The following is a 24,439-nucleotide window of genomic DNA, read 5'->3' on the forward strand; positions in this document are numbered from 1 at the left end:
CATAGAGTACGCCCTCTTAGCGCGTCTTCCCTTTCCTCTAACCACCTAAACCGGAAAGCCCCGTTGGCACCCATAGAGAGAGAGGCACTAGAGCGGCTTGCTCAACCTTTCCGAGCGGAAGTGCTGTCGTCCGCGCGGCTTTCCCTTTCCGCTTCCGGGGCCGGCCTCTGGCAGGGCTGGCATTTAAACTCCCGCCGCCGGCTGAGGCGGTTCCATTTCCTCCTCCTTCTCCTCCTCCTGGCATCTTCGGCGACCGCGGCGATGTTCAGCTGGCTGGGCGGCGACGACCGGCGTCGGAAGGACCCGGAGGTTTTCCAGACGGTGAGCGAAGGGCTGAAGAAGCTCTACAAGGCCAAGCTGCTGCCGCTGGAGGAGCACTACAAGTTCCACGAGTTCCACTCGCCCGCCCTGGAGGACGCCGACTTCGACAACAAGCCCATGGTGCTGCTGGTGGGCCAGTACTCCACCGGCAAGACCACCTTCATCCGGTAGGGGGCGCCCTTCTTTGCCCGGAGGAGGAGGAGGAGGAGGAGGAAAGCGCCAAAATTTCATCGAGGGAACTACAACTCCCATCGTCCCCCGTCTGGCTGGAACCGATGGGCCTCGAATCAGCTGGGTTGGGGAGGGATGGGCGTCGACCTTCCGTGGGTAGCTCTCGAATTGGAGGGGGCTTTAAGGTTGGCGGGACTACAACTCCCATCGTCCCTCGGCTGGGAGAGTCTATAGCCTTGTTGGCTTTGCAGTCCTTGGGCGAGCCTCAAGTGGGGCCTCTTTGAAGGTGGGCAGGGAGGTTGGCGGACTACAACTCCCATGATCCTCCCCAGCTGGGATGGATAGGGAGAATAGCCTTGTTGGCTTTGGAGTAGTGATTAGATCTCCAATTGGGCCTCTTTGAAGATGGGACTACAACTCCCATCATCTACTGCTGGGATCGATGAGCAGCATAGCCTTGCTGGCTTTGGAGTAGTTGGGCTATTCTTAATTGTTAGTGCTCCAATTGGGCCTCTTCTAAGATGGGGGAACTACCACACCCATCACCTTTAGGATCTGTGGGTGAATAGCCTTGTTGGCTTTGGAGTCATGGGCGCCCTTCAACTGATGGTTCTTGCCTAGTCTTTCTCCAATGGGTGGGCCTTTAAGAGGGTTGGACTACAACTCCCATGATCCCCCTAGCTGGGACCAATGGGGAAAAAAGAGCCTTGTTCGGTTGGCCCTCAACTCCCATCCCACCTGATGTTTCTCAGAGCTGGGCCCCTTTCAGAGGGGGTGGACTACAACTCCCATCATCCTCCCCAGCTGGAATTTGATTGGCACCAGAGGCTTGTTGCGATGGGGCTGGAAGTCATGGGCTCAAGCCCTCCTTTGGTGTCTCTCATTGAAGACTTCTCAAAAGAGCGGCCCCCGCTTTAAAATGGGGTAGACTACAACTCCCATGATTCTTTCCCCCCCCCCCCAGGTTGGGTAGATGGGGGAAAGAGCCTTGTTGGCTTATGGAATAACACTCAACACACACCACAAAGAAACGCCCTCCACCAGGGATGGGATTCAACCGGTGTTACTACCCGTTTGGTGACCATGTTTTGCCATAAATGCAATTTATTTGTGGGCTCTTGAGCTGTCGGGTTTTCTTGCAAACATCTCGTGACCCAGCTAGGGAACATCATCAGCCAAGGAAAGAGGGTGGATGGACTGTGGGGTACTTGGTGCTCCTTGAGACATCTCACGACCAAACCTCCAGAAGCTGTGAATGTGCCAACAATGGAAGTTTTTAAGAAGAGATTAGACAACCATTTGTCTGGAATGGTCGAGGGTTTCCTGCCTGAGCAGGGGCTGGACTAGAAGACCTCTAAGATCCCTTCCAACTCTTGTTATTCTATTCTATTCTAATTGCAATTCTGTTCTACTCTCTAATTCTAATTTCTATCTATTATATTCTCTATTTTGTAGACTATATTTTATTTTCTATTTTTTCTAATTGCTATTCTATTTAATTCCTTTTTCAATTCTTTCTCATTGCAATTCTGTTCTATTTTCTATTCTTATTGCAATTTTATTCAATTCTATTTTCTATTTCTAATTGCTATTCTATATTCCATTTTGATTCTATTTTCTATTCTTTCTAATTGCAATTCTATATTCTATTTTGATTCTATTTTCTATTCTTTCTCATTGCAATTCTGTTCTATTCTATTTTCTAGTCTTTCCAATTGCAATTCTTTTCTTTCAGTTCTATTTTCTATTCTTTCTAACTGCAATTCTGTTCTATTCTGTTTTCTATTCTAATTTTAAATCTATTTTTTAATATTCTATCTAATTGCAATTCTATTCTCGAATTCTATTGCCTATTCTTTCGCATTGCTATTCTTTTCTATTTCTAACTGCAATTCTGTTCTATTCTTTCAATTCTATCCTAGTTTCGATCGTATTCTATATTTTGTAGTCTATCCTCTATTCTATTTTTGATTCAATTCTATTTTCTATTTTGTTCTATTTCTTTTTGATTCCTATTTTCTACTCCATTCATTTTAATCTTATTTTCATTCTATTTTATTGTTGTTTTTATTTTTACTTATTCTATTTTATTTTTACTGTTTTATTTCTTTGGTTTTATTTTTATTTTTTTAATTTGTTTTATTTTATTTATTGTATTGAATTTCTTTGTTTTATTTTTTTCTTATTTTCATTTTATTTTCTGGGGAGGGGGTGTTTCCTTAAAACAAGATTCTCGCTGCTTCGATCTTGCATCCATTACACGTTGGGTTGATATCAAACAATGTCCTGGAGTTATGACCGTCTTAAGCTGTGCCCGCAGTGGTCGTAATTCAATCATGCTCATTTCTGATCACATTTCTGTTCCAATTTTATTATCCTTTTTTTGTGACAGTCGTTAAATGAACACCGTGGTTGTTAAGCAAATCCATTGTTGGAATGCAGGGTGGGTGGAAATAAATCCCGGGTTTGGGCACAAATGTAAATTGTGGTCAGATGTCCATAGGAATTGAACCCCCATCTCTTCCATCGCAATGCGATAGTCCTCATTTTATGACCGCAATAAAACACATCCAGCCATTTCCATCATTAAGTGACATGCTTGCGAAGTCATTGCGGGGCCCATTTTGGGGGACCGTTCCTGCTAGCATCACGCAGAGCTGCCATTGCTCCGTTGGGTCATGCGGTTGTTAAGTGAATGCAGTATTCCCCCCTCCCCCTTTGCTTATTGCAAGGTCTCAATTTCGAATCGGTGTTTTTCCAGCCTTCTCGTTTAATACCCGATAAATCTGATTTATCTTTCTTCTTTGATAATTCTCCTGATCTTTGAACCAGGTTTATTGTCACTACTATGAACCTTGGTATACCTTTCCTTGGATTGGCACAAGCTACATTTTAACCACAGTTAATGATTAATCAAATGCGCGGTCATTAATAAAAGAGCTCAGCTTGGGGGGGGGGGTTCCACCTGATTTATTACTATTTTATGATGTGCCTCGTCTTTGTCCCAATGTACAATCGCCCTGCGGAAGGTTGAAGTAGGAATTCAAACAAACCAGGTTTAATTAGGATGGGTTTCGCCCCCCCCCCCTTTGGTGCATCCGATAAGGATGATGGTCTTTTGAGTGGCTTTGAAGAGAGGCTTGTTGGGGGTTGGTTAGTAGTTTGCATAGTCATAAATTGGGGGGGGGTGTTAAAAGTTGCGTCAGAGCCAAGAGAGAGCCAAGACCTCAATTTTAATGCAGGCTTTTTAAAAAAAAAAACTGGGTTTAATGTGGGAGAAGGAAAATGGTCAGGCTGCATCCCAGCATGGTTGGCTGGGGAATGCTGGGAGTTGAATGCCACTCATCTGGATGTGACCGAGGTTGAGAATGGGATGGAGGGATGAATGGGAGAGAACGAGAGAGAGAGAGAGGGAGGGAGAGAGAGAGAGAAGAAAGAAAGAAAGAAAAAGAAAGAAAGAAGGGGAGAGAGCGAGAAAAAGAAAGAGAGGGAGAGAAGGAAGGGGGGAGAAAGAGACAAAGAAAGATAAAGATAGTTCATTTCAACATGCTGCCTGGAGGAAGTTCTGGGACTTGAAATCCACCGACTCATGTTGGCCAAAGTTGAAAACGGATGGGGAGAAAGAAAGAAAGACAAGCAGAGAGAGAGAGAGAGAGAAACAAACGGGTGTGGGGGGGAAAGATCAGAGACAGAGACACACACACAGAGAGAGAGAAATTAGTGCTTCTCAACATGCTGCCTGGGGAAATCTGGGAATGGAAGTCCTCCCATCTTCCAGCAGCCAAGATTGACAAACCCTCTTCCAGAAAAGCCGAGATCAGAGTCGGTCTGTTTTTTTAAGGCCAGCCAAGCGCAGCTGGAAACGCCCGTCCAGTTCTGGCCTTCTCCAGCTGTGCCTTGACACTCTCCTCCTCCTGCTCCTCCTCGCTGGAAAAAATAAAATTCAATCCAAGTCTCTTCTGTCAAAGCTGGCTTGTTATTTCCATTCCTCCTCTTAACCCGGCTTGTTTGTCTGCTGTGTCAGATCCGCTCAGTCATCTTCCACCATCATCCCTCCTTGGTTGCAATATAAACCACATTCCGCCTTGCCAATTCAGTCCCAATAGGGCCATCCTCGACTTACGACCATCACTGAGCAAGGCTGTCATTAAGCAAGTTGGGTCCCCATTGGACCCCCTCGCTTGCCACCGTTGTTGAGGGAATCCCTGCCCGTTGTTGAGGGATGCTTGTGAAGTAAATCTTTGCTGCTTGTTCACTTCAGGTAGTCCTCAAGTTACGACCACAGCGGAGCCCAAAATTTTGGTCGCTAAGTGAAACATTTGTTAAGGGAGTTTTGCCCCATTTTATGACCTTGCTTGCCACATATCTTCTTATTGTCTGGTTTCTTTTTCAAATGATGGCTGGTCTACTTGATGTCTGGTTTTTTGTGTCAATCATGGCTTGTCTACTTGATGTCTGTTTTTTTGTGTCAATCATGGCTTGTCTACTTGATGGCTGGTTTCTGGTACCAAACATGGCCTGTCTACTTTCTCATGCCAGTCATGGCATGTCTGTTTGCTGTCTGGTCTCCGAACCAATGATGGCTTGTCTGCTCGATGTCTGATTTCTGTTACCAAACAATTTGTGTGCTTGATGTCTGGTTTCAGGTACAAATGATGGCTTACTTGATGTCTGCTTTTAGGTACCAATGGTGGCTTGTCTGCTCAATGTCTCGTTTCTGATACCAATGATGGCTTGGGTACTTCATATCTGGTTTCAGGTACCAATGGCGGCTTACTTGATATCTGGTTTCATGTACCAATCATGGCTTGTCTACTCAAACTCTGGTTTCAGGTACCTGCTGGAGCAGGATTTCCCCGGGATGCGGATCGGTCCTGAACCCACGACGGACTCCTTCATCGCAGTGATGCAGGGCGATGTGGAAGGGATTATCCCTGGCAACGCCCTGGTGGTGGATCCCAAGAAGCCCTTCCGGAAACTCAACGCCTTTGGCAACGCCTTCTTGAATCGGTCAGTTCCAAACTGGTTTGACTGGGGGAAACTGGTTTTTGAGGGAAGGCTGGGTCAGGCGAACTCGCTCTCCATCAGTTCTTCCATGTAGAAGAGCTTGGTTTTTCTGATCTGTCAATCACCTTTTTTCAGCTTCCAAAATCTTAACCATGTTTCCCCTGAAAACAAGACTGGGTCTTATATTAATTTTTTTGCTCCAAAAGACACATTAGGGCTTATTCTCCAGTTGGGTCTTATTTTTGGAGAAATATGGTATGAAATGAGTCCGTCTAGCTGGCAGTCTTAACTGGGGATAATTTTTAGGGTAGAGCTTCTATTACAAGCATCCTGAAAAAAACCATGCTAAGCCAGGGGTCCAGTTCCCCCACCATAGAGTCTCCTCCTAGCACGGCAACGTTTTTTCCTCTCCCTGTCCTAACCGATTGTGGAGCCCACTAGTGACAGGGAGCTGCAGCAGACGGATAAAAGAGCCACCTGCTCCAGAGCTGCGAGTTGCCAACCCCTGTGCTGGGGCTTATTTTCAGGGAAGCCAGATACTTCTAACTGACTGCAGGTGGTCCTCGCTTAGTGACCGCTCCACTTAACGACTACGGTTAGAAAGGCCATCTCATGACCTGATTTTGGAGTTCTCTCTCTCCATCTCTCTCTCTTTTTCACTCTCATTCCCTTCGCTCATTTCCTTTCTCTCATTTTCTCGCCCTCCCTCTCCCCTTTTCTCTCCCTTTTCTTTTTCATTCTCCCTCTTTCTCCGTCTTTTTTCTCTCACTCATTCTCTTGTTCCTTCTCTCATTCTCTTTCATTCTCCTCATCCTCCTTCCCTCCCTCCCTCTTTACCTCTCTTTCTTTCTCACTCCCTATATCTCTCCATCTCTTTCTCTCTCTCTCTTTCTCCCCTTCTTTTTCATTCCTCACACTCCCCTCTCATACTTTCTCCATCTTTTTTTTCGCTCACTCATTCTCTCGTTCCTTCTCTCTCTCTCTTATTCTCTTTTTTGCTTTCTTTCATTCTCTCTCTCATCCTCCTTCCCTCTTTCCCTCTCTCTCTTTTCTTTATCACTCCCTATATCTCTCCATCTCTTCCTTTCTCCCCTCTCTCCCTCTCTCTCTTACACACACACAAACACAAAAAAACACAAAATTCCTATTTTTCTTTTCTCTTCAATAATTCAAGGTGTTCCTCCCTTTTTCCCCCCTCAGATTTGTGTGTGCCCAGTTGCCGAATGCGGTCCTGGACAGCATTAGTGTGATTGATACCCCAGGCATCCTTTCCGGAGAGAAGCAAAGGATCAGCCGAGGTGATTCCATGGTTGTTGTTGTTGTTGTTGCTTTTGGGGGAGGGACGTTGAACTAGGAAAAGTTAATCAGAGAAGAGATTTGGAAGGGACCTTGAGGGGGAGAGGGGGTCATTTAGTCCAGCCAGGCGTGGGCACGGGAGCGAATCAGGCACGCTGTGAAGTTCCATACACACACACACACACACACACACACTGCCCTCTTGTTGGGGGAAATAAATATTTCTGGTTTTTTTTTTTTCCTTCCTTTTTGAGGATGTTCCAGTCCTCAGCTGCGTGGATTGAAATGTTGACTTTGGCGAGAGATGGAGAAAAACTTAAAAATAAAAATTCAGTGTCTGTGGAGATTCTTAGTCATCCAGGTATAGGGTTTCCTGCCTTAGCAGGGGGCTGGACTAGATGACGCCCAGGTTCCCTTCCAACTCTATTATTCTGTAAGAGTCCCCCGCGCGAGCAGGGGGGGGGGGGCTGGACTAGATGACCTTCAAGGTCCCTTCCAACTTTGTATTTCTATGATTCTATGAATCACGGCTTGGGCAAAGATGGGTAAAACCGGCGTTCCCATCTTCAATTTGGAAAACGGGACTCCTCTCCCCACTTCCCCCGTGTCCAAATTGGGTCTATAACAGGCTCACTGCAGCCGGGTGGGCGTGGCTGAGTGGGCGTGGCCATCTAAGTTCCCTTAGGTGGGCCTGGCCATCTGAGTGCCCCCACCCCCGAGTGGGCATGGTTGTGGGCGTGGCCAACTAAGTTCTGCCGGGTGGGCGTGGCCATCTGAGTTCCCTCAGGTAGGTGTATCCATCTAAGTGGGCGTGACCACCTCTGCGCCCCCCCCCTCGCTCCGAGGTGGACATGGCCGAGTGGGCGCAGCCCCCTTGAGTTCTTGGCCATCTGTGTGCCACCAGCTGGGTGTGGCCGAAATGGACCGCCGTCAGTCATGAGGACGGCTGGATATCTTCCAGTCAGCAGATGACTTTTTCATTTCATTTCATATATTTGAAGATGGGGAGAGCTTTTTGATTGATCCTCGCTCGACTGGCCGAGCGAGGAGAGGTTTTGCAGATTATGCAACTGCTCTTCATTAGGACTGCCTGAAGAAATTAATAACAATAATAGTAGTAATAGAAATAGTAGTCATAATAATTATGTGCAAATAATAATTAGGGCTTATATTGGGCACACATGGAAAATCAAGCTAGGACTTACTTTCAGGATAGGGCATATTTTTGGGGACCAGAATAATGATGATGATGATGATGTGTGAATAATAATAATACTTTGCTAATAATAAAAAAAATACCCTGGCAGCCACCCGTATCAACCATTAGCTGGCCTTTGTCACTGGCCTTTGTGATAAATTTTTAAATGTTCAGTTGACAGAGTTTCACTTTTTTAATGCATAAAAGAGATCGTTGTCGTCACCATATTTGTGATACATTTTTAAATGTTTTAGTCGACCGAGTTTCATGTTTCATGAATAAAAGAGATCACAGTAATTTTGCAAGCTGCCCCTGGCGTAATTCTCCGTCAGCAAATATCCTTTACCTCTCTCCCTACCGCCCCCACCCTGGATCGTTCTGAAATCTAAATTATGTAAGACGATGTTCTTCCAAAAGCTTCATTGTGGGTTTATTGAATAGTAGATAGCATCACAATCCTCAGATATACCGGAATTCGATAATAGGCAGAATTTAATGGAAAGCTTACAATGGGCTCCAGATGAAATAAGAGCGTCCAGATCTTTGGAATAGGAGTGCCGATAAATATTTAATTGAATTGGAACTTAACTTCCATAGTAGCAGAAGAACAAGAGTGGTGAGGGAGCTTGGAAGGTCATCTAATCCAACCCTCCACCGCAACCCCCTCCCTAGCAGGAGACCCTTACACCATTTCTGACAGTTGGGGCAGTCCAATCTCTCCTTGAAAGCTCCCAGTTCGTTTCGTTTAATAGTTTTGTTTAAAAAGATTGAATTGGTTTTGTTTAAATTATTTAATGTAATTAAAATTGTGACTTGAGTTACAGCATCTCATGTCATGATTTAATTTTGTTTTCTATTTGATTGAATTATGTAATTTAGTTCAGTTCAATTTCATAATTGAATTTCATGTGTTGAATGGATTTCATTTTGTCATTTCGTTTAATTGCTTAACTTTCATTAATTTTACTTAATTTTTAAATAAATTCTTTGTTTAATGTAATAATTTCATTTATTTTTTATTTTAATCTATTTTTTATTTAATTTAATAGTTTAACTTTTTAATTTAATTTAATTTAACTTTTATTGAATGTAATTAATTTAACATCAGTTAATATCAGTTAATATTAATTTAACATCAGTTAAATTTATTTTTTTATTTAATTTAATGATTTTACTTTTTAATTTAATTTAACTTTTTTATTGAATGCAATTAATTCAACATCAGTTAATGTAATTAATTTAACATCATTTAATTAATTTATTAGTTAATTTAATTTGATATATTTTATTATGTTACATTTGATTTTAGATATTATTATTTGATGTTTCATATTATTTTACATTTTATTACTTTTTCTTTTATAATTAAAAATATTTTCAATTTTTTAATTTAATTTTTAATTATTTTAGTTTGATTTTTTTAAACTTGATTTTTTAATTTTATTTCTAATTAAATCTCTTGGCCACCCATCTTATATAAGATAAAGGGCAACTTGGAGTGGCTTATATTGTTGAAAAGCATAACTGTAGAAAACCTACATATTAATATTTTTAAAAGAACAAAATACAAGGCAAATATACCTCATACTCTTTCCTCCTCCTATGTATCCACAACAATCCTGTAAGGTGGGCTGGGCTGAGGGAAAGGGACTGGCCCAAAGTCACCCAGTTGGCTTTCATGTCTAAGGCGGGACTAGAACTCACCGTCTCCTAGTGATTGGCCCAAAATCATCCATCCGACTTTCATATCCAAAGTGGAACTAGAACTCCCCATCTTCTGCTCCTTGGCCCAAAGTCACCCACTTGTCTTTGCTGTCTTGAAGGCTGGAGACTAGAACTCCTCCCTCCTTCCTTCCTTTGCCTTGTGTCCTTCCCTCTTTCTCCTTCCTTCTTTACTTCCTCTGCCCTGTGTCCTCCCTCCTTCCTCCCTTTCTCCTTCCTTTCTTCCTCTGTCCTGTGTCCTCCTTCCCTTCTTCCTTCCTTTGCCTTGTCTTTCCTTCCTCCCTCTTTCTCCTTCCTTCCTCTGCCCTGTATCCCTCTTCCTTCATCTCTTCCCCCTTCCTTTTCTGCCCTGTACCCTCCCTCCTCCCTTCCTCGTCCTCCTCCTCAGAAGAACAGAGTTGGAAGGACCTTCGAGGTCTTCTAGTGAAACTCAATTTCATTGAGGGCCACATCAGAGCTGTGGTTGACCTCGGGAGCGGGGGGGGGGGGCAGGTGTGGCCAACTGGATGAACCTGGCCAGCTTGATGCCGTTCCCCAAACTGCTGGCCTGTTTCCTCTTCGCACTGCGGAGACTGGGCCGATCTTTCCTCTACGCATTGAGTAGACCGGGATGGCCCCATGGGCCAGATCCGACCCCATCGCGGGCTGGATCCAGCCCTCGGACCTTGAGTTTGACACCCCTGTTCTAGTCCAACCCCCTTTAGCAAGAAACCATTCACTTCCTCCAAATACCACGTTTCCCCGAAAATATAAGCCCTGTCATATATATTTTTTTTGCCGCCAAAAAAGGCACCAGGTCTTATTTTCGGGGGGATGTCACCCCACTGACTAACCTCACTTGTGCATGTCGCCTCTGGCCTCCTTCCGGAAGTTTCCCTGCAGCCGGCAAGGTTTTCCTGAAGGCCTGTGCAGCTGATAGGATCGATCCAGAGCTTGTTATCAGCTACGGAGGCCTTCAGGAAAGCCTGGCCATCCTTGCCGGCTGCAGAAGAAATGGACCGGCAAGGCAGGTGTCGGGGTGTGCGAGGCCTGGCTACACCTGTCCAAAGGTAAGCAGTAGGGCAGCTCCACCACCCTCATCCCCACCCTAGCTTAATTTTTACCCGTCCACTCTGGAGTGGGCGGGATCTTAATTAGGGCTTATTTTGGGGGAGGTGGGGCTTATATTAGGCGCACGTGTAAAAATCAAGCTAGGGCTTACTTTCAGGGTAGGTGGTATTTTCGTGTGAACGGGGTAACAGAGGGACAGAGTTGGAAGGGACCTTGGAGGTCTTCTAGTCCAACCCCCTGCTCAGACCAGAGTCCGTCTCTGACCTTTCCAACCGGTGGTTTTTTTTTTTTTTTCATCTGCCACCTCCACCCCCCACCCCCACCCTCTCTCCCATCTCTGCGCCCCTCTCCAGGAGCAGCTCCAAGGTCAAGATTTCAGCAAATTTCAGCCCCTGAAGGCCAAGCTGTTGGACGCAGTGGAAGACATGTTGGCCCGCGACATTGCCCAGCTGATGGTCTTGGTGCGCCAGGAAGAATCCCAGAGGCCGGCCCAGATGGTCAAAGGCGGGGCCTTCGAAGGGACTCTCCATGGCCCCTTCGGACATGGCTATGGAGAAGGTGCCGGAGAAGGCATTGATGATGCCACCTGGGTTGTGGCCCGTGACAAGCCCATGTACGACGAGATCTTCTACACCTTGTCCCCTGTCGATGGGAAGGTAACTGGGGCCAACGCCAAGAAGGAGATGGTGAGGTCCAAACTCCCCAACACCGTGCTGGGCAAGATCTGGAAACTCTCCGACATTGACAAGGACGGGATGTTGGATGACGAAGAGTTTGCCTTGGCCAACCATCTCATCAAGGTCAAATTGGAAGGCCACGAGCTTCCGAGTGAGCTACCGCCTCACCTCATCCCACCATCCAAGAGGAAAATGGCAGACTGACTGACCTCCGGAATGCCGTTGGAGATGGGAAAGTTCCTCTCTTGGTTGTTTGAGCCTCTGGAGATGTGTGAGGTCCACCTCTTGATGGGACAACCCTACCGGGGAAAACAAAACGGGAGGTCGACCTCAGCTCTGCTTTGTTGTCGCATTATGCAACTCTCTTCTTGATATCATATCTTGTTGCCTGGTCCCTGTCTTGTCAAAGGAAAGTCACGGCAGAACTTCGAGAAGATCCTCCATTGGCCTTCAACCAAGGGTTTGAATTGGATTGGATTGGATTCCTCTTCAACCAGTTGAATTGGATTGGATTCCTCTTCAACCTGTTGAAGGGAGCCTTGTAGACCAAGTCAACCCCTTGGATGAAATATCAGGACTTCAAATTTACACTTCGGTGTCTTGGGAAGACGTCTTTGACGTTCAACCTTCCTGGCCTTTGATATGAAGACTCGGGCTGCCGATACATCTACCCCATGACTTGGCCTTCTGCCCATTGGGAACCCGTGGTCCATCAGAAACATCGTCTTCTCTCATTTATCTTTAAGGATGATGGGATGTCTTCTCCATGGATGTTCCAGAAGACCACTTTTGTAAGTTAGAACTCGGTGGTTCATTCTTGATCGTGAATGGGGGAATCTCTAGATTTAAGGAACGACAAAAGTTGGGTGTGATGCACCCCCCAGAAGTTCACTATCCGAAAGGTTTCTAGAAGGTTGAACCTCATTTAGGCGATCAATGTCACCTGGGTATCTCCAGATTAGGAAATGACCCAAGCTTTTCCAACCCGTAAAACAAGTTTGATCTTCCCCTCTAGATAAGCTGGACGTCAAATCGTTGTCTTTCATCCACACACACCATTAACAGCCGCATTTCAGCTCCGTTGCAATCCCCGCTCGTCGTCGGCCAATTTCCTACAACAAATCGCAACCCTTTCTACACCGGTGTTGCCTCCGAAGAACCTTCTGTCCCACGAGGAGACCATCTCCCCCTAGGGATGGTCTTCAGGTGGGCCGAACTACATCTTACACCTTCTCCAGACACAGGAGCCACCTACTGGAGGTTGAAAATGTGAACCCAGAGCTGAGCCAAACTCATTTCCGGCCTCTCATTTCACATCTCGATTTGTGAATTTTGTTTGGCCTTGTGTGCAGACCTACAACTTCTTGTCGCTTCGGACAGAACAAACTTCTACTGTCTTTCAAAAGAGTGCGAGAAACAGAAAACCCGGACGCCTATAACTTATTTTATTTTAATATTATACATAGAAACATATATATCCCATGTGTGTGTAATTATATATATATATATATATATATATATATATATATATATATATATATATATATATATATATATATATATATATATATATATATATAATCTCGCAATGCATTTATCACGTGTCTCAAAAAAAAATTGCAAAAAAAAAAAACACATTATCAAAGGAAGGGGCCAGAAGGAATTTTTGTGTAGCATTTGTCATACACCACCAGGAGGAATTTTTCGGCAGCTTCCGAGATCCGTTCGTTTTTGTGCGATTTCACTCTTTTTTTTTTTTCCCCTTTTCATTCTTCCATGTTTTTGGATCACTAACTTCCCTCCTACCTAGGAAGAAAGAGAAAAACATTAAATAAATCAGATTTATAGGGGAAAAAATTAGGAAAGCCCCACCAGGAGATTTTGAACAGAAAAATTGAGAATCCACAGTTTTGGTAGGAGTGGGGGGGTTTTCCCCTGTTTTTAACCTGGTTTGCCCATTTATTTATAAAACCAAAAAAATGTTTTGATGATCGTGAAAAAAAACAGGAGAAAACACTTAAGTCTTACACACTTCACACAGTTAAATAATGAACCTTCAAATTTGAAACACAGTCGGAGAAAGTGAACCAAAATTGGTGCATTCACAGGGAAAAAAATCTTTGGACCAGCGCATAATTATGAGGAATCTTTCCACTATTTTGCATTTTTTAAATATTATTAATTTTTATTCCTTAAAGCATAGTTTCTCTGTGTGTGTGTGTGCAGTGGTGGGCTTCAAAAATTTTAGCAACCGGTTCTCTGGCTGGTTGCTGGGTGGGTGGGCCATGTTCGCTCTCCCCAGGCTCCGAAGGCTTTCCTCGAGCTTCCGGGACAGTGAAAACGGGCTCCCTGGGCTCCAGAGCCTCTGGGAGGCCCATTTTTGTCCTCCCCGAGCCGCCGTGCGGGCCCTACACTTACCTGGCATCTAAAACGGGGCCACGCGGGAGCTCCTGGGTGGGGCGGGGGTGGGCAGAGCCAGCCAAGGGTGGGGTTTGCCAGTTTGCCGAACCGGCTATTAGAAATGATAACATTAGCTACTGGTTCACTTGAACCGTTGCGAACCGGTAGCAACCCACCCCTCTGTGCGTCTGTGTATATGTCAATCTCTCTTTCTCTCATTCGCTTATTTCTCCATCTCTCTAGCCTTCCTGTTTTTTGTGTGTGTGATCCTGTCTTGTGTTCGAATTGAAAACGGCAAAACCTCTTCGTGTTTCGCGAGGCTGGAATTCCCCGACAATTTAGAAACAACTTAAAATGAGTCATTATTAATAAAGTGAATGGAGCAGAACCTTCTCTGTGTGTTTTCTTTCTTTCTTTTTCTTTTTTTTTTTTCAAAAAAAGCTCCATTTTTATTTTCTTCCCAAAAAAATAGTTACAATGCAAAACGCCCAAAAAAAATTTTCAAAAGAAAAAAACAAAACAAAAGGAATGGAATATTTTTAAAAAGTACAGTACATTCAAAAAATAACTAGCACACTTTTAGACGTATATTGTCTCCCCTACTTGAATACTGATTAATATTTTACAACTATTTCACTTTCTAAAACAGGCCCTACTAATTTACTACTAGATTACTAATTTATTACTAGATTACTACTGAGTTACTACTAGATTACTACTGAGTTGCTGATAATTTACTAATTTTATTTGCCTGTTAAACTCTCATCTATGTACTATATTAATGACAAAACAGAGAACAGGAAACAATAAAGTTGGTCCTCGACTTACAATGGTTTATTTAGTGACCCGGCACTGTAGAAAAATGACTTATGCCGGATTTTCACACTTAACGACCATTGCAATATCCCAACGGTCATGTGATCAAAATTCAGTCTTGGCAACTGTATTTGTGACGGTCTCGGGGGTCACACAATCCCCTTTTGCAACCTGACAGGCCAAGGTCCATGGGGAAAGCAGAGTCACACCACAACTGTGTGACTAACTTAACGACTGCATTGATTCATTTAACAACCAGGGCAAAGAAGGCTGTCAAATGGGACAGGATTCGCTAAACAAACAGAAATGTGGGGCTCTGTCATGCCCCTGTTGGAGTCTGAATCTGAGGAGGAAGATGAACAGCTGACGGAGTGGGAGTGTGGCTCTGTTAGCTGTGGAGGAAACAGAGGAGGGAAGAGGTAGAACAAAGGAGAAGGGAGTTCAGAGGAAGACCCAGGCCCACCCCCTCTTCATCCTAGGGCATGCAGGGAGGAACAGAAAAGATAGTGACGTGTTGCATGGCTTATGGAGGAGGAAAGGGCCCTGATTCCCTTAGCCACACCTGGGAAGGGAGTTTAAAAGAAATGCAAGCTGAGTGCGGCATCTACTGGGAACAAACATGAGTTTATCTTGACTGCTTATCTGCGTTCCTGGCATCTTCCCAACCGTGTTGAATTACAGCCTTTCCTTCACACCTGAAATTCTTTCTCCTGCCCTGCCAGACTAATTACCTCCTCTTGCTTTGTTTGGACTTATAGTTACAGTTTTTGTTGACCACGTTTTGGGCTTGATTCTCTGCAGCCAAAGGCTGTTCCTGGAAGAGTTTTGCCTCCATTCCAGAAGGTAACCAGGACATTGTGGGCAAAGTTGGAGCTAATAAAGGGACTCCTACTGATTACCTGACTGTGTTGCCTTTGTACCTTGCCCCTTTGGGTCATCAGAGGCTCAATTGTCATAAGTCGAGACCTACCTGTAACCTAATCAAGGAACTGCCAAGGAGAAAGCCACGCTTCTGCCCAACGTTGACAGGGGAAGCTACTAGTATATAAATCGAGAGCAAACTTCACATGCCCTGCTAGCACTGATGATGTTCCCTAGTTGGGTCATTAAATGTCTGCAAGAAAACTACCCAGCTCAGAGAGGACCAAGGACCCCACAGTCCTCCTCCTCCTTTCTATCACTGATGATGTTATCTAGTTGGGTCATCAAGGGTGTTCAAGAAAACCAACCTCAGAGCATCAAGTATCACGCAGTTATTGTCCTCTTTCTCCTCCTTCCTTCTTGCGTACTCACACTCCTCTTCCTTCTCCTTCCTTCTACCACTGAGGACATTACCTAGTTGGGTCACGAAATGTTTTCAAGCTCAGAGGGCACCATGGACTCCATGCTCCTCATCCTCCACTTCTTCCTCTTCCTCTCTGCAAACCCCTTCCCTTCTAGCACCGATAATGTTCCCTAGCATAGTCCCAAAATGTCTGCAAGAAAACCACCCAGCTCGGAGAGCACCAGGTATCCCGCCATTCAACCCTGATCTGCTACGATTTGATTCCAAAACTCTTCATTGTCGTAAGGTATACGGACGTCAAAAACACTGTCCACCTTTTCGCTCTGCTCCAACTTTCCCCTAAGTAAAATCAAGATGGGCTGGCTTGGATTTTCATCCTCCAGTTTGCTTCTCACTCCTATCTCATGGGTCCTACCTTGACGGGTTTTACAGAACATTCCTGGGGTCCAATTCTATTACTACTAGTCTTCCCCCAAAAAAGAGGCAGTTGGGAACCGGTGTTGTGTCCTAGGCCTCCCCAAAAAGCACTCAGTCCATTATGAGTCCTGGCAAAAACGTTTTATTACATTAATGGGAATTTTATTTCATTCATAGTCAGCCAACGGCGTGGCAAACAGTCTCGCGAAGGTAGACTAATGAGCTCAGACCTTTATCAGTCCTGGAATGCTGCCCGGTAAATAGTTCCACACTCAGTGCTGACAGGGAAGGGCTGGGTTATACAGACAAATCTTCACGAGGCTGGAACAAAGAATGAATGGTTTCCTGCAAAAGCCCCCTCCCCCTTTGCTCCTCTTTTAATCCTGATGGGAGGGGCCATTCATCGTCCACCTGTGGCCTTACTCCCACGTCGACCCCGAGTTCTTAATTGTGCCTTCCTTTCGGCAGCTCTGTGCATGTGCAGGATGGGGACTGGTTTCAAAAGCTCCCCCCACCGCCCGGCCTAACTGCTTGTTCGAGCCCGAAGGCAGCGGATGACTGCCAGCCTGCCCTGGCCCTATCTCTGCCTCTGATGCAGAGCCCTTGTCCGAGCCTTCCTCAGCCTTCAGGACTGGCCCGAGTTCCTCCCCAACCTCTTCACTGTTGTCTGGCTCAGCTGCTAGCTCTGCCAGCCGCCGGCAGGCCACAATAACCAGGTGAACATCGATGGTGGATCTAACATAGGTTTCTGGAGCAAGGGGGTACACAAGTCAGTCAATACTTGGGTCTTCTGGAGAGCCAAGGTGGAAACGAAGCTGGCCTGGAGGAGACCGGATGCTCCAAGATTATCTACTTCTACGAGACTCACCAAGCTCAAACATGCCCTAGATCTGACAACTTTGAAGACTTGTGGACTTCAACTCCCAGGATTCTTCCCCCCTGGAGGAATTCTGGGAGTTGAAGTCCACAGGACTTCAAAATGGCCAAGTTTGGAGACACACACACACACACCCCAATCTTGATAACAAAGATCAACCTCGGATACATCAACGGGATCGAGGCTCTCGCCATCTTAGAATGGATCCGAGGGCCGGGCTGCAACCAGTTTAACAACCTGTGGTGCAGTGTTCCATAAACGCCAATTTGAAGCTCTCTGGTCCATTTTCTCACCTTACCCAGTAAGTAGAATAGCTGAAGGGCGGTCATCCCCTCTGCTGCGCGAATCATCTGAGTTGCAAAAGGAGGAAATGTAAGACATCATTTCTACTGGTTCCCAGAGTTGTGGTTCTTCCATCCCTTTGACAATAGACTGGACAACCACTGGACCAGCGATGGTATGAGGTCTCCTACCTTGAGCAGGGGTTGGACTAGAGGACCTCCAAGGTCCCTTCCAGCCTTATTGAGTCTATTGTCAGCTTGTAAAGCATTCTTAGGCCTGTTTTTGAGTTGCCATAAGCCAGGATGAGGGGAAAAACCTGAAAGAGCAGAACGGCAATTAAAAGTATTCCATGCTTAACTTTCAAAGATTGTAGCCAAGGCTACCAGATCTTCTGCCCCCAAGAATCCTTCATTGGAGAATGTGATTGATGACACCCAGCCCTTGAACGTGCTTGTTGGAGAATCTGATTGATGACATACCCGGGGGGAAGGGGGGAAACAGGGTCACTTGTGACTCTAAATTACGTGTTGGCAGAGTTGGCTTCATACAGGTTAATGCCAGCATGTTGATCCTAATAAATCTTTTGGATTATTTTGAAGCTTGGCTTGAGGCTCAGGGCAATTTAATTAGGGCAATCGCTGGAACCTTGATATCTATATTCTATGAAATGGGGCCCCCGAACAACCCTCTAGAGATGCAAAAAAATTGTGTGGACATCTCTTTTCACGCATTTGGGCTCTGGATCCCGGATCATAATATGTGTTCCACTTGGACTTGCTCCATCTTTCAACCAACTAGGTTCTAGGTCTCTCATCCATGGTTCCTTGGCCAGAATTGAGGGGCCTCATGACAAAATGTTTCTTGCGTGGTCTTCTCTTTTCATCACCATGACCTTTTGAAGGTCCTTCAAAGCGGACCTCCTGAGCAGGTCCATCTTGAAATAGGAGGCCTGGCCTGGGAGGACATGGAGATAATGGTGGTGGGTGCTCCCATCACTGGAAGTTTTTAAGAAGAGATTGGACAACCCCTTTGTCTGCAACGGTAAGGGTCTCCTGCTTGAGCAGGGGGTTGGATTGGAGGACCTCCAAGGTCCCTTTCCAACTCTCTTATTGAACAGGGGTTGGACTAGAAGACCTCTGAGGTCCCTCCCCACTCTCTTATTGAGCAGGGGGTTGGACCAGATGACCTCTAAGGTCCCTTCCAACTCTGGGATTCATGTGATTCTGTTAGTCTCCTGCTTGAGCAGGCGGGGGTTGGACTAGATGACCTCCAAGATCTTATTGAGCAGGGAGTTGGACTAGAAGACCTCTGTAGACCTCCAGGCCACGTCTTCTTCTGGCAAATGGTCTCCTGATTGGGAAAAGACTCCCATCCTGGTTCTTCTCACCCAGAAATGACCCGGAAGGAATCATACAACCACAGAGTTGGAAGTGACCTTGGAGGTCATCTAGTCCAACCCCCTGCTCAAGCAGGATTATCAGTTCTTTTAGGAAATGGCCAACCCAGGGGGGAAAAAAAGAAAGTTTGGGATGACAATTCGGCAACTCAGCAAATCAACACAGATGCTGATGGATCCAATCCGGTGGGGCTGAACTCTTGTTGAGGTTGTCTTGAGTTGGCCAAGGGACAGGATACAGCATCCACCCAGATGCAGAGAGAGAAAAATAAATCAGAAGTCCTTTTGAAGGAGATATGGGAAGAATAATAAACGGGAAAAATAAACTACAATGGAACAAAATAAAAAATAATAATACAACAGTAAAATCAAAGGAATGGAATCAAATAACATTATAGTCAAATAAAATGATGGAACAAAATGAAATTATCAAATGGATTAATGGAATGAAGTCATCAAATAAAACAGGGTGGGCAAACTACGGCCCGGGGGCCACATCCGGCCCGTTGGTCTGTCCAATGCGGCCCGCCCTGAAAAAAATCACTGCCATTGGTCTGTCCAATCCGGCCCGCCCCTGAAAAAAAATAGCTGGGTGTGGCGTATTGCCCTGTGCCGCGTGGCCCCCAAAGCTGCAAAACAGTGCGGAGCGATCTAGGGGTAGGAAAGAAAAGAAATTTGCAAAGGCCTCGGCTGGGAGTTCGAAATCACCTTCGAGTGCGACCTCTCCGAAGGTGAGTCCCTGCCGATCCCCTTTTTTCCAGGGCTTCCAGGCTTAAACTTTGCAAAGGCAAAGCTTGCAGGCTGGGCGTCTTCCCGCCGAGGAGCGGGAAGGGTTCCACCCAGCGGGCGGGGCGGGCTGCTTGGAGCCACCTAAAGCTAGGCCGCTGCTGGTGGAGCCTTGCCCTGCCTTGGTGCCCCGTTTCCCAGCTCGGCGGTCCTGCTCGGGCGGCACTTTAAAAGCCTGCTCCCAGCACCCGAGCAACTTCCCAGCAACTTTCGGCCGTTTTAACTCGTGGGCGCCAGGCATGATATTCCGCTCTGAAAAAAAATCGGGGCCGGCCAAAGAGACCCCCTGCCGCGCGCCCGGGAGTGCCCGCTGCTTTCCTCGCCGGGGCTGGGCGGCGGCGTGTTGCACAGAAGCTGGTCTGTGGCTGGCCCAGCTCCCTTTTCCTGCCGCTCAGCGGCCTCCACTCGCACCGCCCGGGCTCCGCTCAGGTATTCGGCTGGGGCTGTCAGAAGTTGCTACCGCCCGGTGCAGCTCCACGCGGCTCCAGTCCCGCGTTGCCTCGGGAAGGAAAGGCAAAACCAGGAGCCGCTGCTGCCGTTGCAAAGTGCCGCCGCGGCTCTTCTTTTTGCCTTTCCTTCCTGAGGGAAGCGCGGGACTGAGCGCATGCGAGCTGCGCCAGCAACTCCTGACTCGGGGCCTCCGAGGGGAGGAAGGAGGAGAAGAAGGGGTGGGGGGAAAGGAGGGGCGATTCCCAAAAAAAATCGAATTCTGATTTTAATCGGAAGAATATCATGCCTGGGGCACTTGCGCCTGGCCCTGAGCCGTGCGGCGGAGGGGAAGCCCGGCGGGCAGGCGGGCAGGCGGGCTGCTTGGAGGAGCGACCCAGTGGCGCGGGCTTCCCCCTCCGCCGTGCGGCTCAGGGGCGAGGCGCGAGCGCCCGCGAGTTAAACGAAGCCGAAAGTTGCTGGGAAGTTGCTCGGTTTTCCGGGGCTTCCAGGGCTTTGCAAAGGCAAAGTTTGCAGGCTGGACCGTCTTCCCGCGAGGAGCGGGAAGGGTTCCGCCCGGCGGGCGGGCGGGCTGCTTGGATCGGGCTGCTGTGCAGCTCGGGCGGCGCAGCGCCCGCGAGTTAAAACGAAGCCGAAAGTTGCTGGGAAGTTGCTCGGATTTCTGGGGCTTCCAGGCTTAAACTTTGCTTGGGCGGCACTTTAAAGCCTGCTCCCAGCACCCGAGCAACTTCCCAGCAACTTTCGGCTTCCTTTTAACTCGGGTCGCTCCCGCCTGGCCCCGAGCCACGCGGCGGAAGGGAAGCCCGGCGGGCGGGCGTGCAGGCTGCTTGGAGGAGGTTCCGGGCTTCCTCTCCGCCAGGCGCGAGCACCCGCGAGTTAAAAGGAAGCCGAAGTTGCTGGGAAGTTGCTTGGGTTTCCGGGGCTTCCAGGCTTAAACTTTGCAAAGGCAAAGTTTGCAGGCTGGAGCGTCTTCCCGCCGAGGAGCAGGAAGGGTTCGCCCGGCGGGCGGGCGGGCTGCTTAAACTTTGCTCGGGCGGCACTTTAAAAGCCTGCTCCCAGCACCGAGCAACTTCCCAGCAACTTTCGGCTTCCTTTAACTCGCGGGCGCTCGCGCCTGGCCCCGATCCGCGCGGCAGAGGGGAAGCCCGGCGGGCGAGCTGCTTGGAGGAGGCGACCGGCGGTGCTCCGGCAGCAGCAACAGGCAGTTTCGCCGGGCTCCACTCAGGTGTCTGGCTGGGGCTGTGAGGAGTTGCTACTGCCGGCGCAGCTCCGTGCGGCTCCAGTCCCGCGTTGCCTTGGGAAGGAAAAGGCAAAACCAGGAGCCGCTGAGCCTGAGCCTCCGGTGCCGCTGCTCCCGTTGCAAAGCACCGCGCGGCTCTTCCTTTTTGCCTTTCCCTTCCCGAGGCACGCGGGACTGGAGCTGCGTGGAGCGCGCCGGCGGTAGCAACTCCCGACTCAGGGGCCTCCGAGGGGAGGAAGGAGGAGAAGGGGGGAAGGGGGCGATTCCCAAAAAATCTTGTGCTGACCCGGCCCGTCTGTCAAATTTTAAAAGTCAATGCGGCCCCCGAGCCAAAAAGTTTGCCCACCCCTGAAATAAAATATAAATAAACAATTGAATTGTGAAATTAAAAGGACATAAAAAAATAAATAAAATGAAGTGGAATGAAATGAAATGAAATAAATAATAAAATAAAATATAAATTAAATAAATAAAATAAAATAAAATGAAGTAGAATGAAGTGAAATAAAATGAAAATAATGAAACATGGTAAAATGAAATAAAATTAACACAGGAAAAGAGTAAAATAAAATAAAATGAAATAATGAAATGAAATAAAATAAACGTTTAAAATAAAATAAAATAAAAAATATAGTAAAATAAAATGAAGTGGAATGAAATGAAATAAAATAATAAAATAAAGTAAAATAAAATGAAATGGAATGAAATGAAATGAAATAAAATAATAAAATAAAATAAATAAAATGAATAAATAAAATAAAATACAGTAAAATAGAATAAAATAAAATGAAAAGAAATGAAATAATGAAATAAAATAAAATATAAATTAAAATAAAATTTAAAAATAAAGTAAAATAAAAACAAAATGAAGTGGAATGAAATGAAATAATAAAATATAATAAAGTAAAATAAAATGAATAAATAAAATAAAATACAGTAAAATAGAATAAAATAAAATAATAAAATAAAGTAAAATGAATAAAATAAAATGAAATCAATCAAATCAAATAGAGTAAAATAGAGTAAAATAAAATGAAAAGAAATGAAATGAAATCATGAAATAAAATAATAAAACAAAATAAAAATAAAGTAAAATAAAATAAGTAAAATCAAATCAAATAGAATTAAATGAAATCAAGTAATAAAATCAAGTAAAATGAAATAAATGAAATAAATAAATAAAACAAAATAAAATAAACATTTAATAAAATGCTAGATTGAGGAAAAAAACTACAAAATCAGAGAGATCCGGGTGAGTCTGCCACCTCCAGCTGGAAAGAACCTCCCCAAATTTAAATTTAAATCCCTCACACAATGAGAAGATTCTCTGTGCAAATAGAAGGGCTGGGCCAGATAATTGAAAATATTTTCAATTCCTGCCTGTTTTCTAGCATCTTTTCTCAAGGCTGAGGGCCACGCCATCCATTAACCCCAGGCAGGGCATTTCCACCACCGATAATAAAAAGAATAGGAATTTCCTGAGCCCTTGATAAGTTTTTCCTGTTTTGGAAGTCTTCAAAAATAATGGACTCCTGTCAAACTGAAAATTGAATTCATCTCCTTCTTCAACACCAAAAACTTGCAATTCTTCTTCCTTAAAAAAAAACACGACACGAAATAAAATATAAAGAAAATAGAAGCCAAAGAAAACAAACCCAAATCAAGTAGAATAAAATTAAAAATAAGATAAATGAAAGTTAAGAAAAAACCTGCAATAAAATCACAGGAAAGGAAAAGCATAAAATCAAATAGAAGCAAAATAAAACAAACTCAAATCACCTATAATAAAATAAAAATAAACACGATAAAGCAAGAAATAATCCGCATGAAATGAAATTAAAAATATCAAATAAAATAGAAGCAGAGTAAAATAAATAAAAAAATAAAATAAAATAAATATGGTCAAGATAAAATCAACTAAAATATAAACACAATAAAATAAAATGAAATATAACGTAAAATAAAAATAAAATAAAACATAAGTTCCCCTGCTTCAGGTTTTTCCAAAGTAAAGTAAAATGAAGCAAAATAAAATAAAACAAAAAAGTATAAAATCAAATAGTGAAGGGACGTGAAGTGAAATTAAAATAAATTAAATCAAAATAACATAAAAGTTTGCCATTGTGGAACAAAACAGAATAAAGTAAAATAATATTAAAACAAAATGAAATGAAATAAAACAAAAAGAAATGAAATGAAAAAAGTAAAATCAAATGGAATAAAACAGAATAATGAAAGTAAAATAAAATTAAAAATAAATAAATTTAATCTAAATAAAAAACCAAAACAAAATGAAATGAAACAAGTAAAATAAAATGGAATGAAATGAAATGAAATGAATAAAATATAATAAAATATATTATTATTAAAATAATATATTATTTTTAAGTGGATCTGGCTTTCCCAGATGACCCCAGGAATATTGCAATGGTCCTAACTGTGAAAAACGGCCATAAGTCACTTTTTTCAGCACTGTGGTCATTGAGAACCATCACTAAATGAATGGTCGTAAATTGAGGACTACCTATATTACACTTCTAGTCATCCCTGATTTCTCCTGAAGGAGATTATTACTTGAAAAAATGTAAAATGAGATTTAAGATGAAGTCTAAGTCATGAACGAATTCACATGTCTCCGCACACCAAAATTTATGACGGAGACGTTCGGCATAGATGCATCTCATCCGGGAAGTGAATTTCCTGGACATCACGCTTAGCGAAATGAAAAAAAGAATTTATGAGGTCATTTGTAATTTCCCCAAAAGACCTCTCTGTGAGCTATTTTAAAACTCTGAGAGGTTCCCCCCTCCCCAAGATAAGATAACACAAGCTTTGTGTTTTTATCGGCTTGCATATTTTTGGTGACCACAACAGCTCCCGTACGTCACCATTCATTCGGAAGAAAGATAGGACATAATCAGTCATTAATTAGGAATATAGTACACCATCAGTCATTCATTAGGAACAGACAAAGTTTCTTTGTGCTTCCAGGTTTTATGGTGCCAATAATTTCCCCTAATAATTTCGCTAAAGTAAGCTTGCTACAGAGTC

General features: G+C 44.8%; 1 protein-coding gene across 1 annotated transcript; it reads left to right on the forward strand.

Annotated features, from left to right (window-relative positions):
- Positions 1-80: 80 nt before the first annotated feature.
- Positions 81-12,043, forward strand: LOC113426636 (EH domain-containing protein 3). The gene is given in 5 exon segments (XM_087947291.1): positions 81-488; positions 5,326-5,502; positions 6,700-6,797; positions 11,098-11,108; positions 11,110-12,043. Coding segments are annotated over 5 exon segments (1,050 nt in total). The 5' UTR covers positions 81-261; the 3' UTR covers positions 11,647-12,043.
- Positions 12,044-24,439: the final 12,396 nt, after the last annotated feature.

The sequence above is a fragment of the Notechis scutatus genome, chromosome Z, assembly GCF_049901735.1.
Source record: "Notechis scutatus isolate UNSWTSFEM ecotype Mainland chromosome Z, rNotScu1.2, whole genome shotgun sequence".
In the NCBI taxonomy this organism is placed as follows: Eukaryota; Metazoa; Chordata; class Lepidosauria; order Squamata; family Elapidae; genus Notechis; species Notechis scutatus.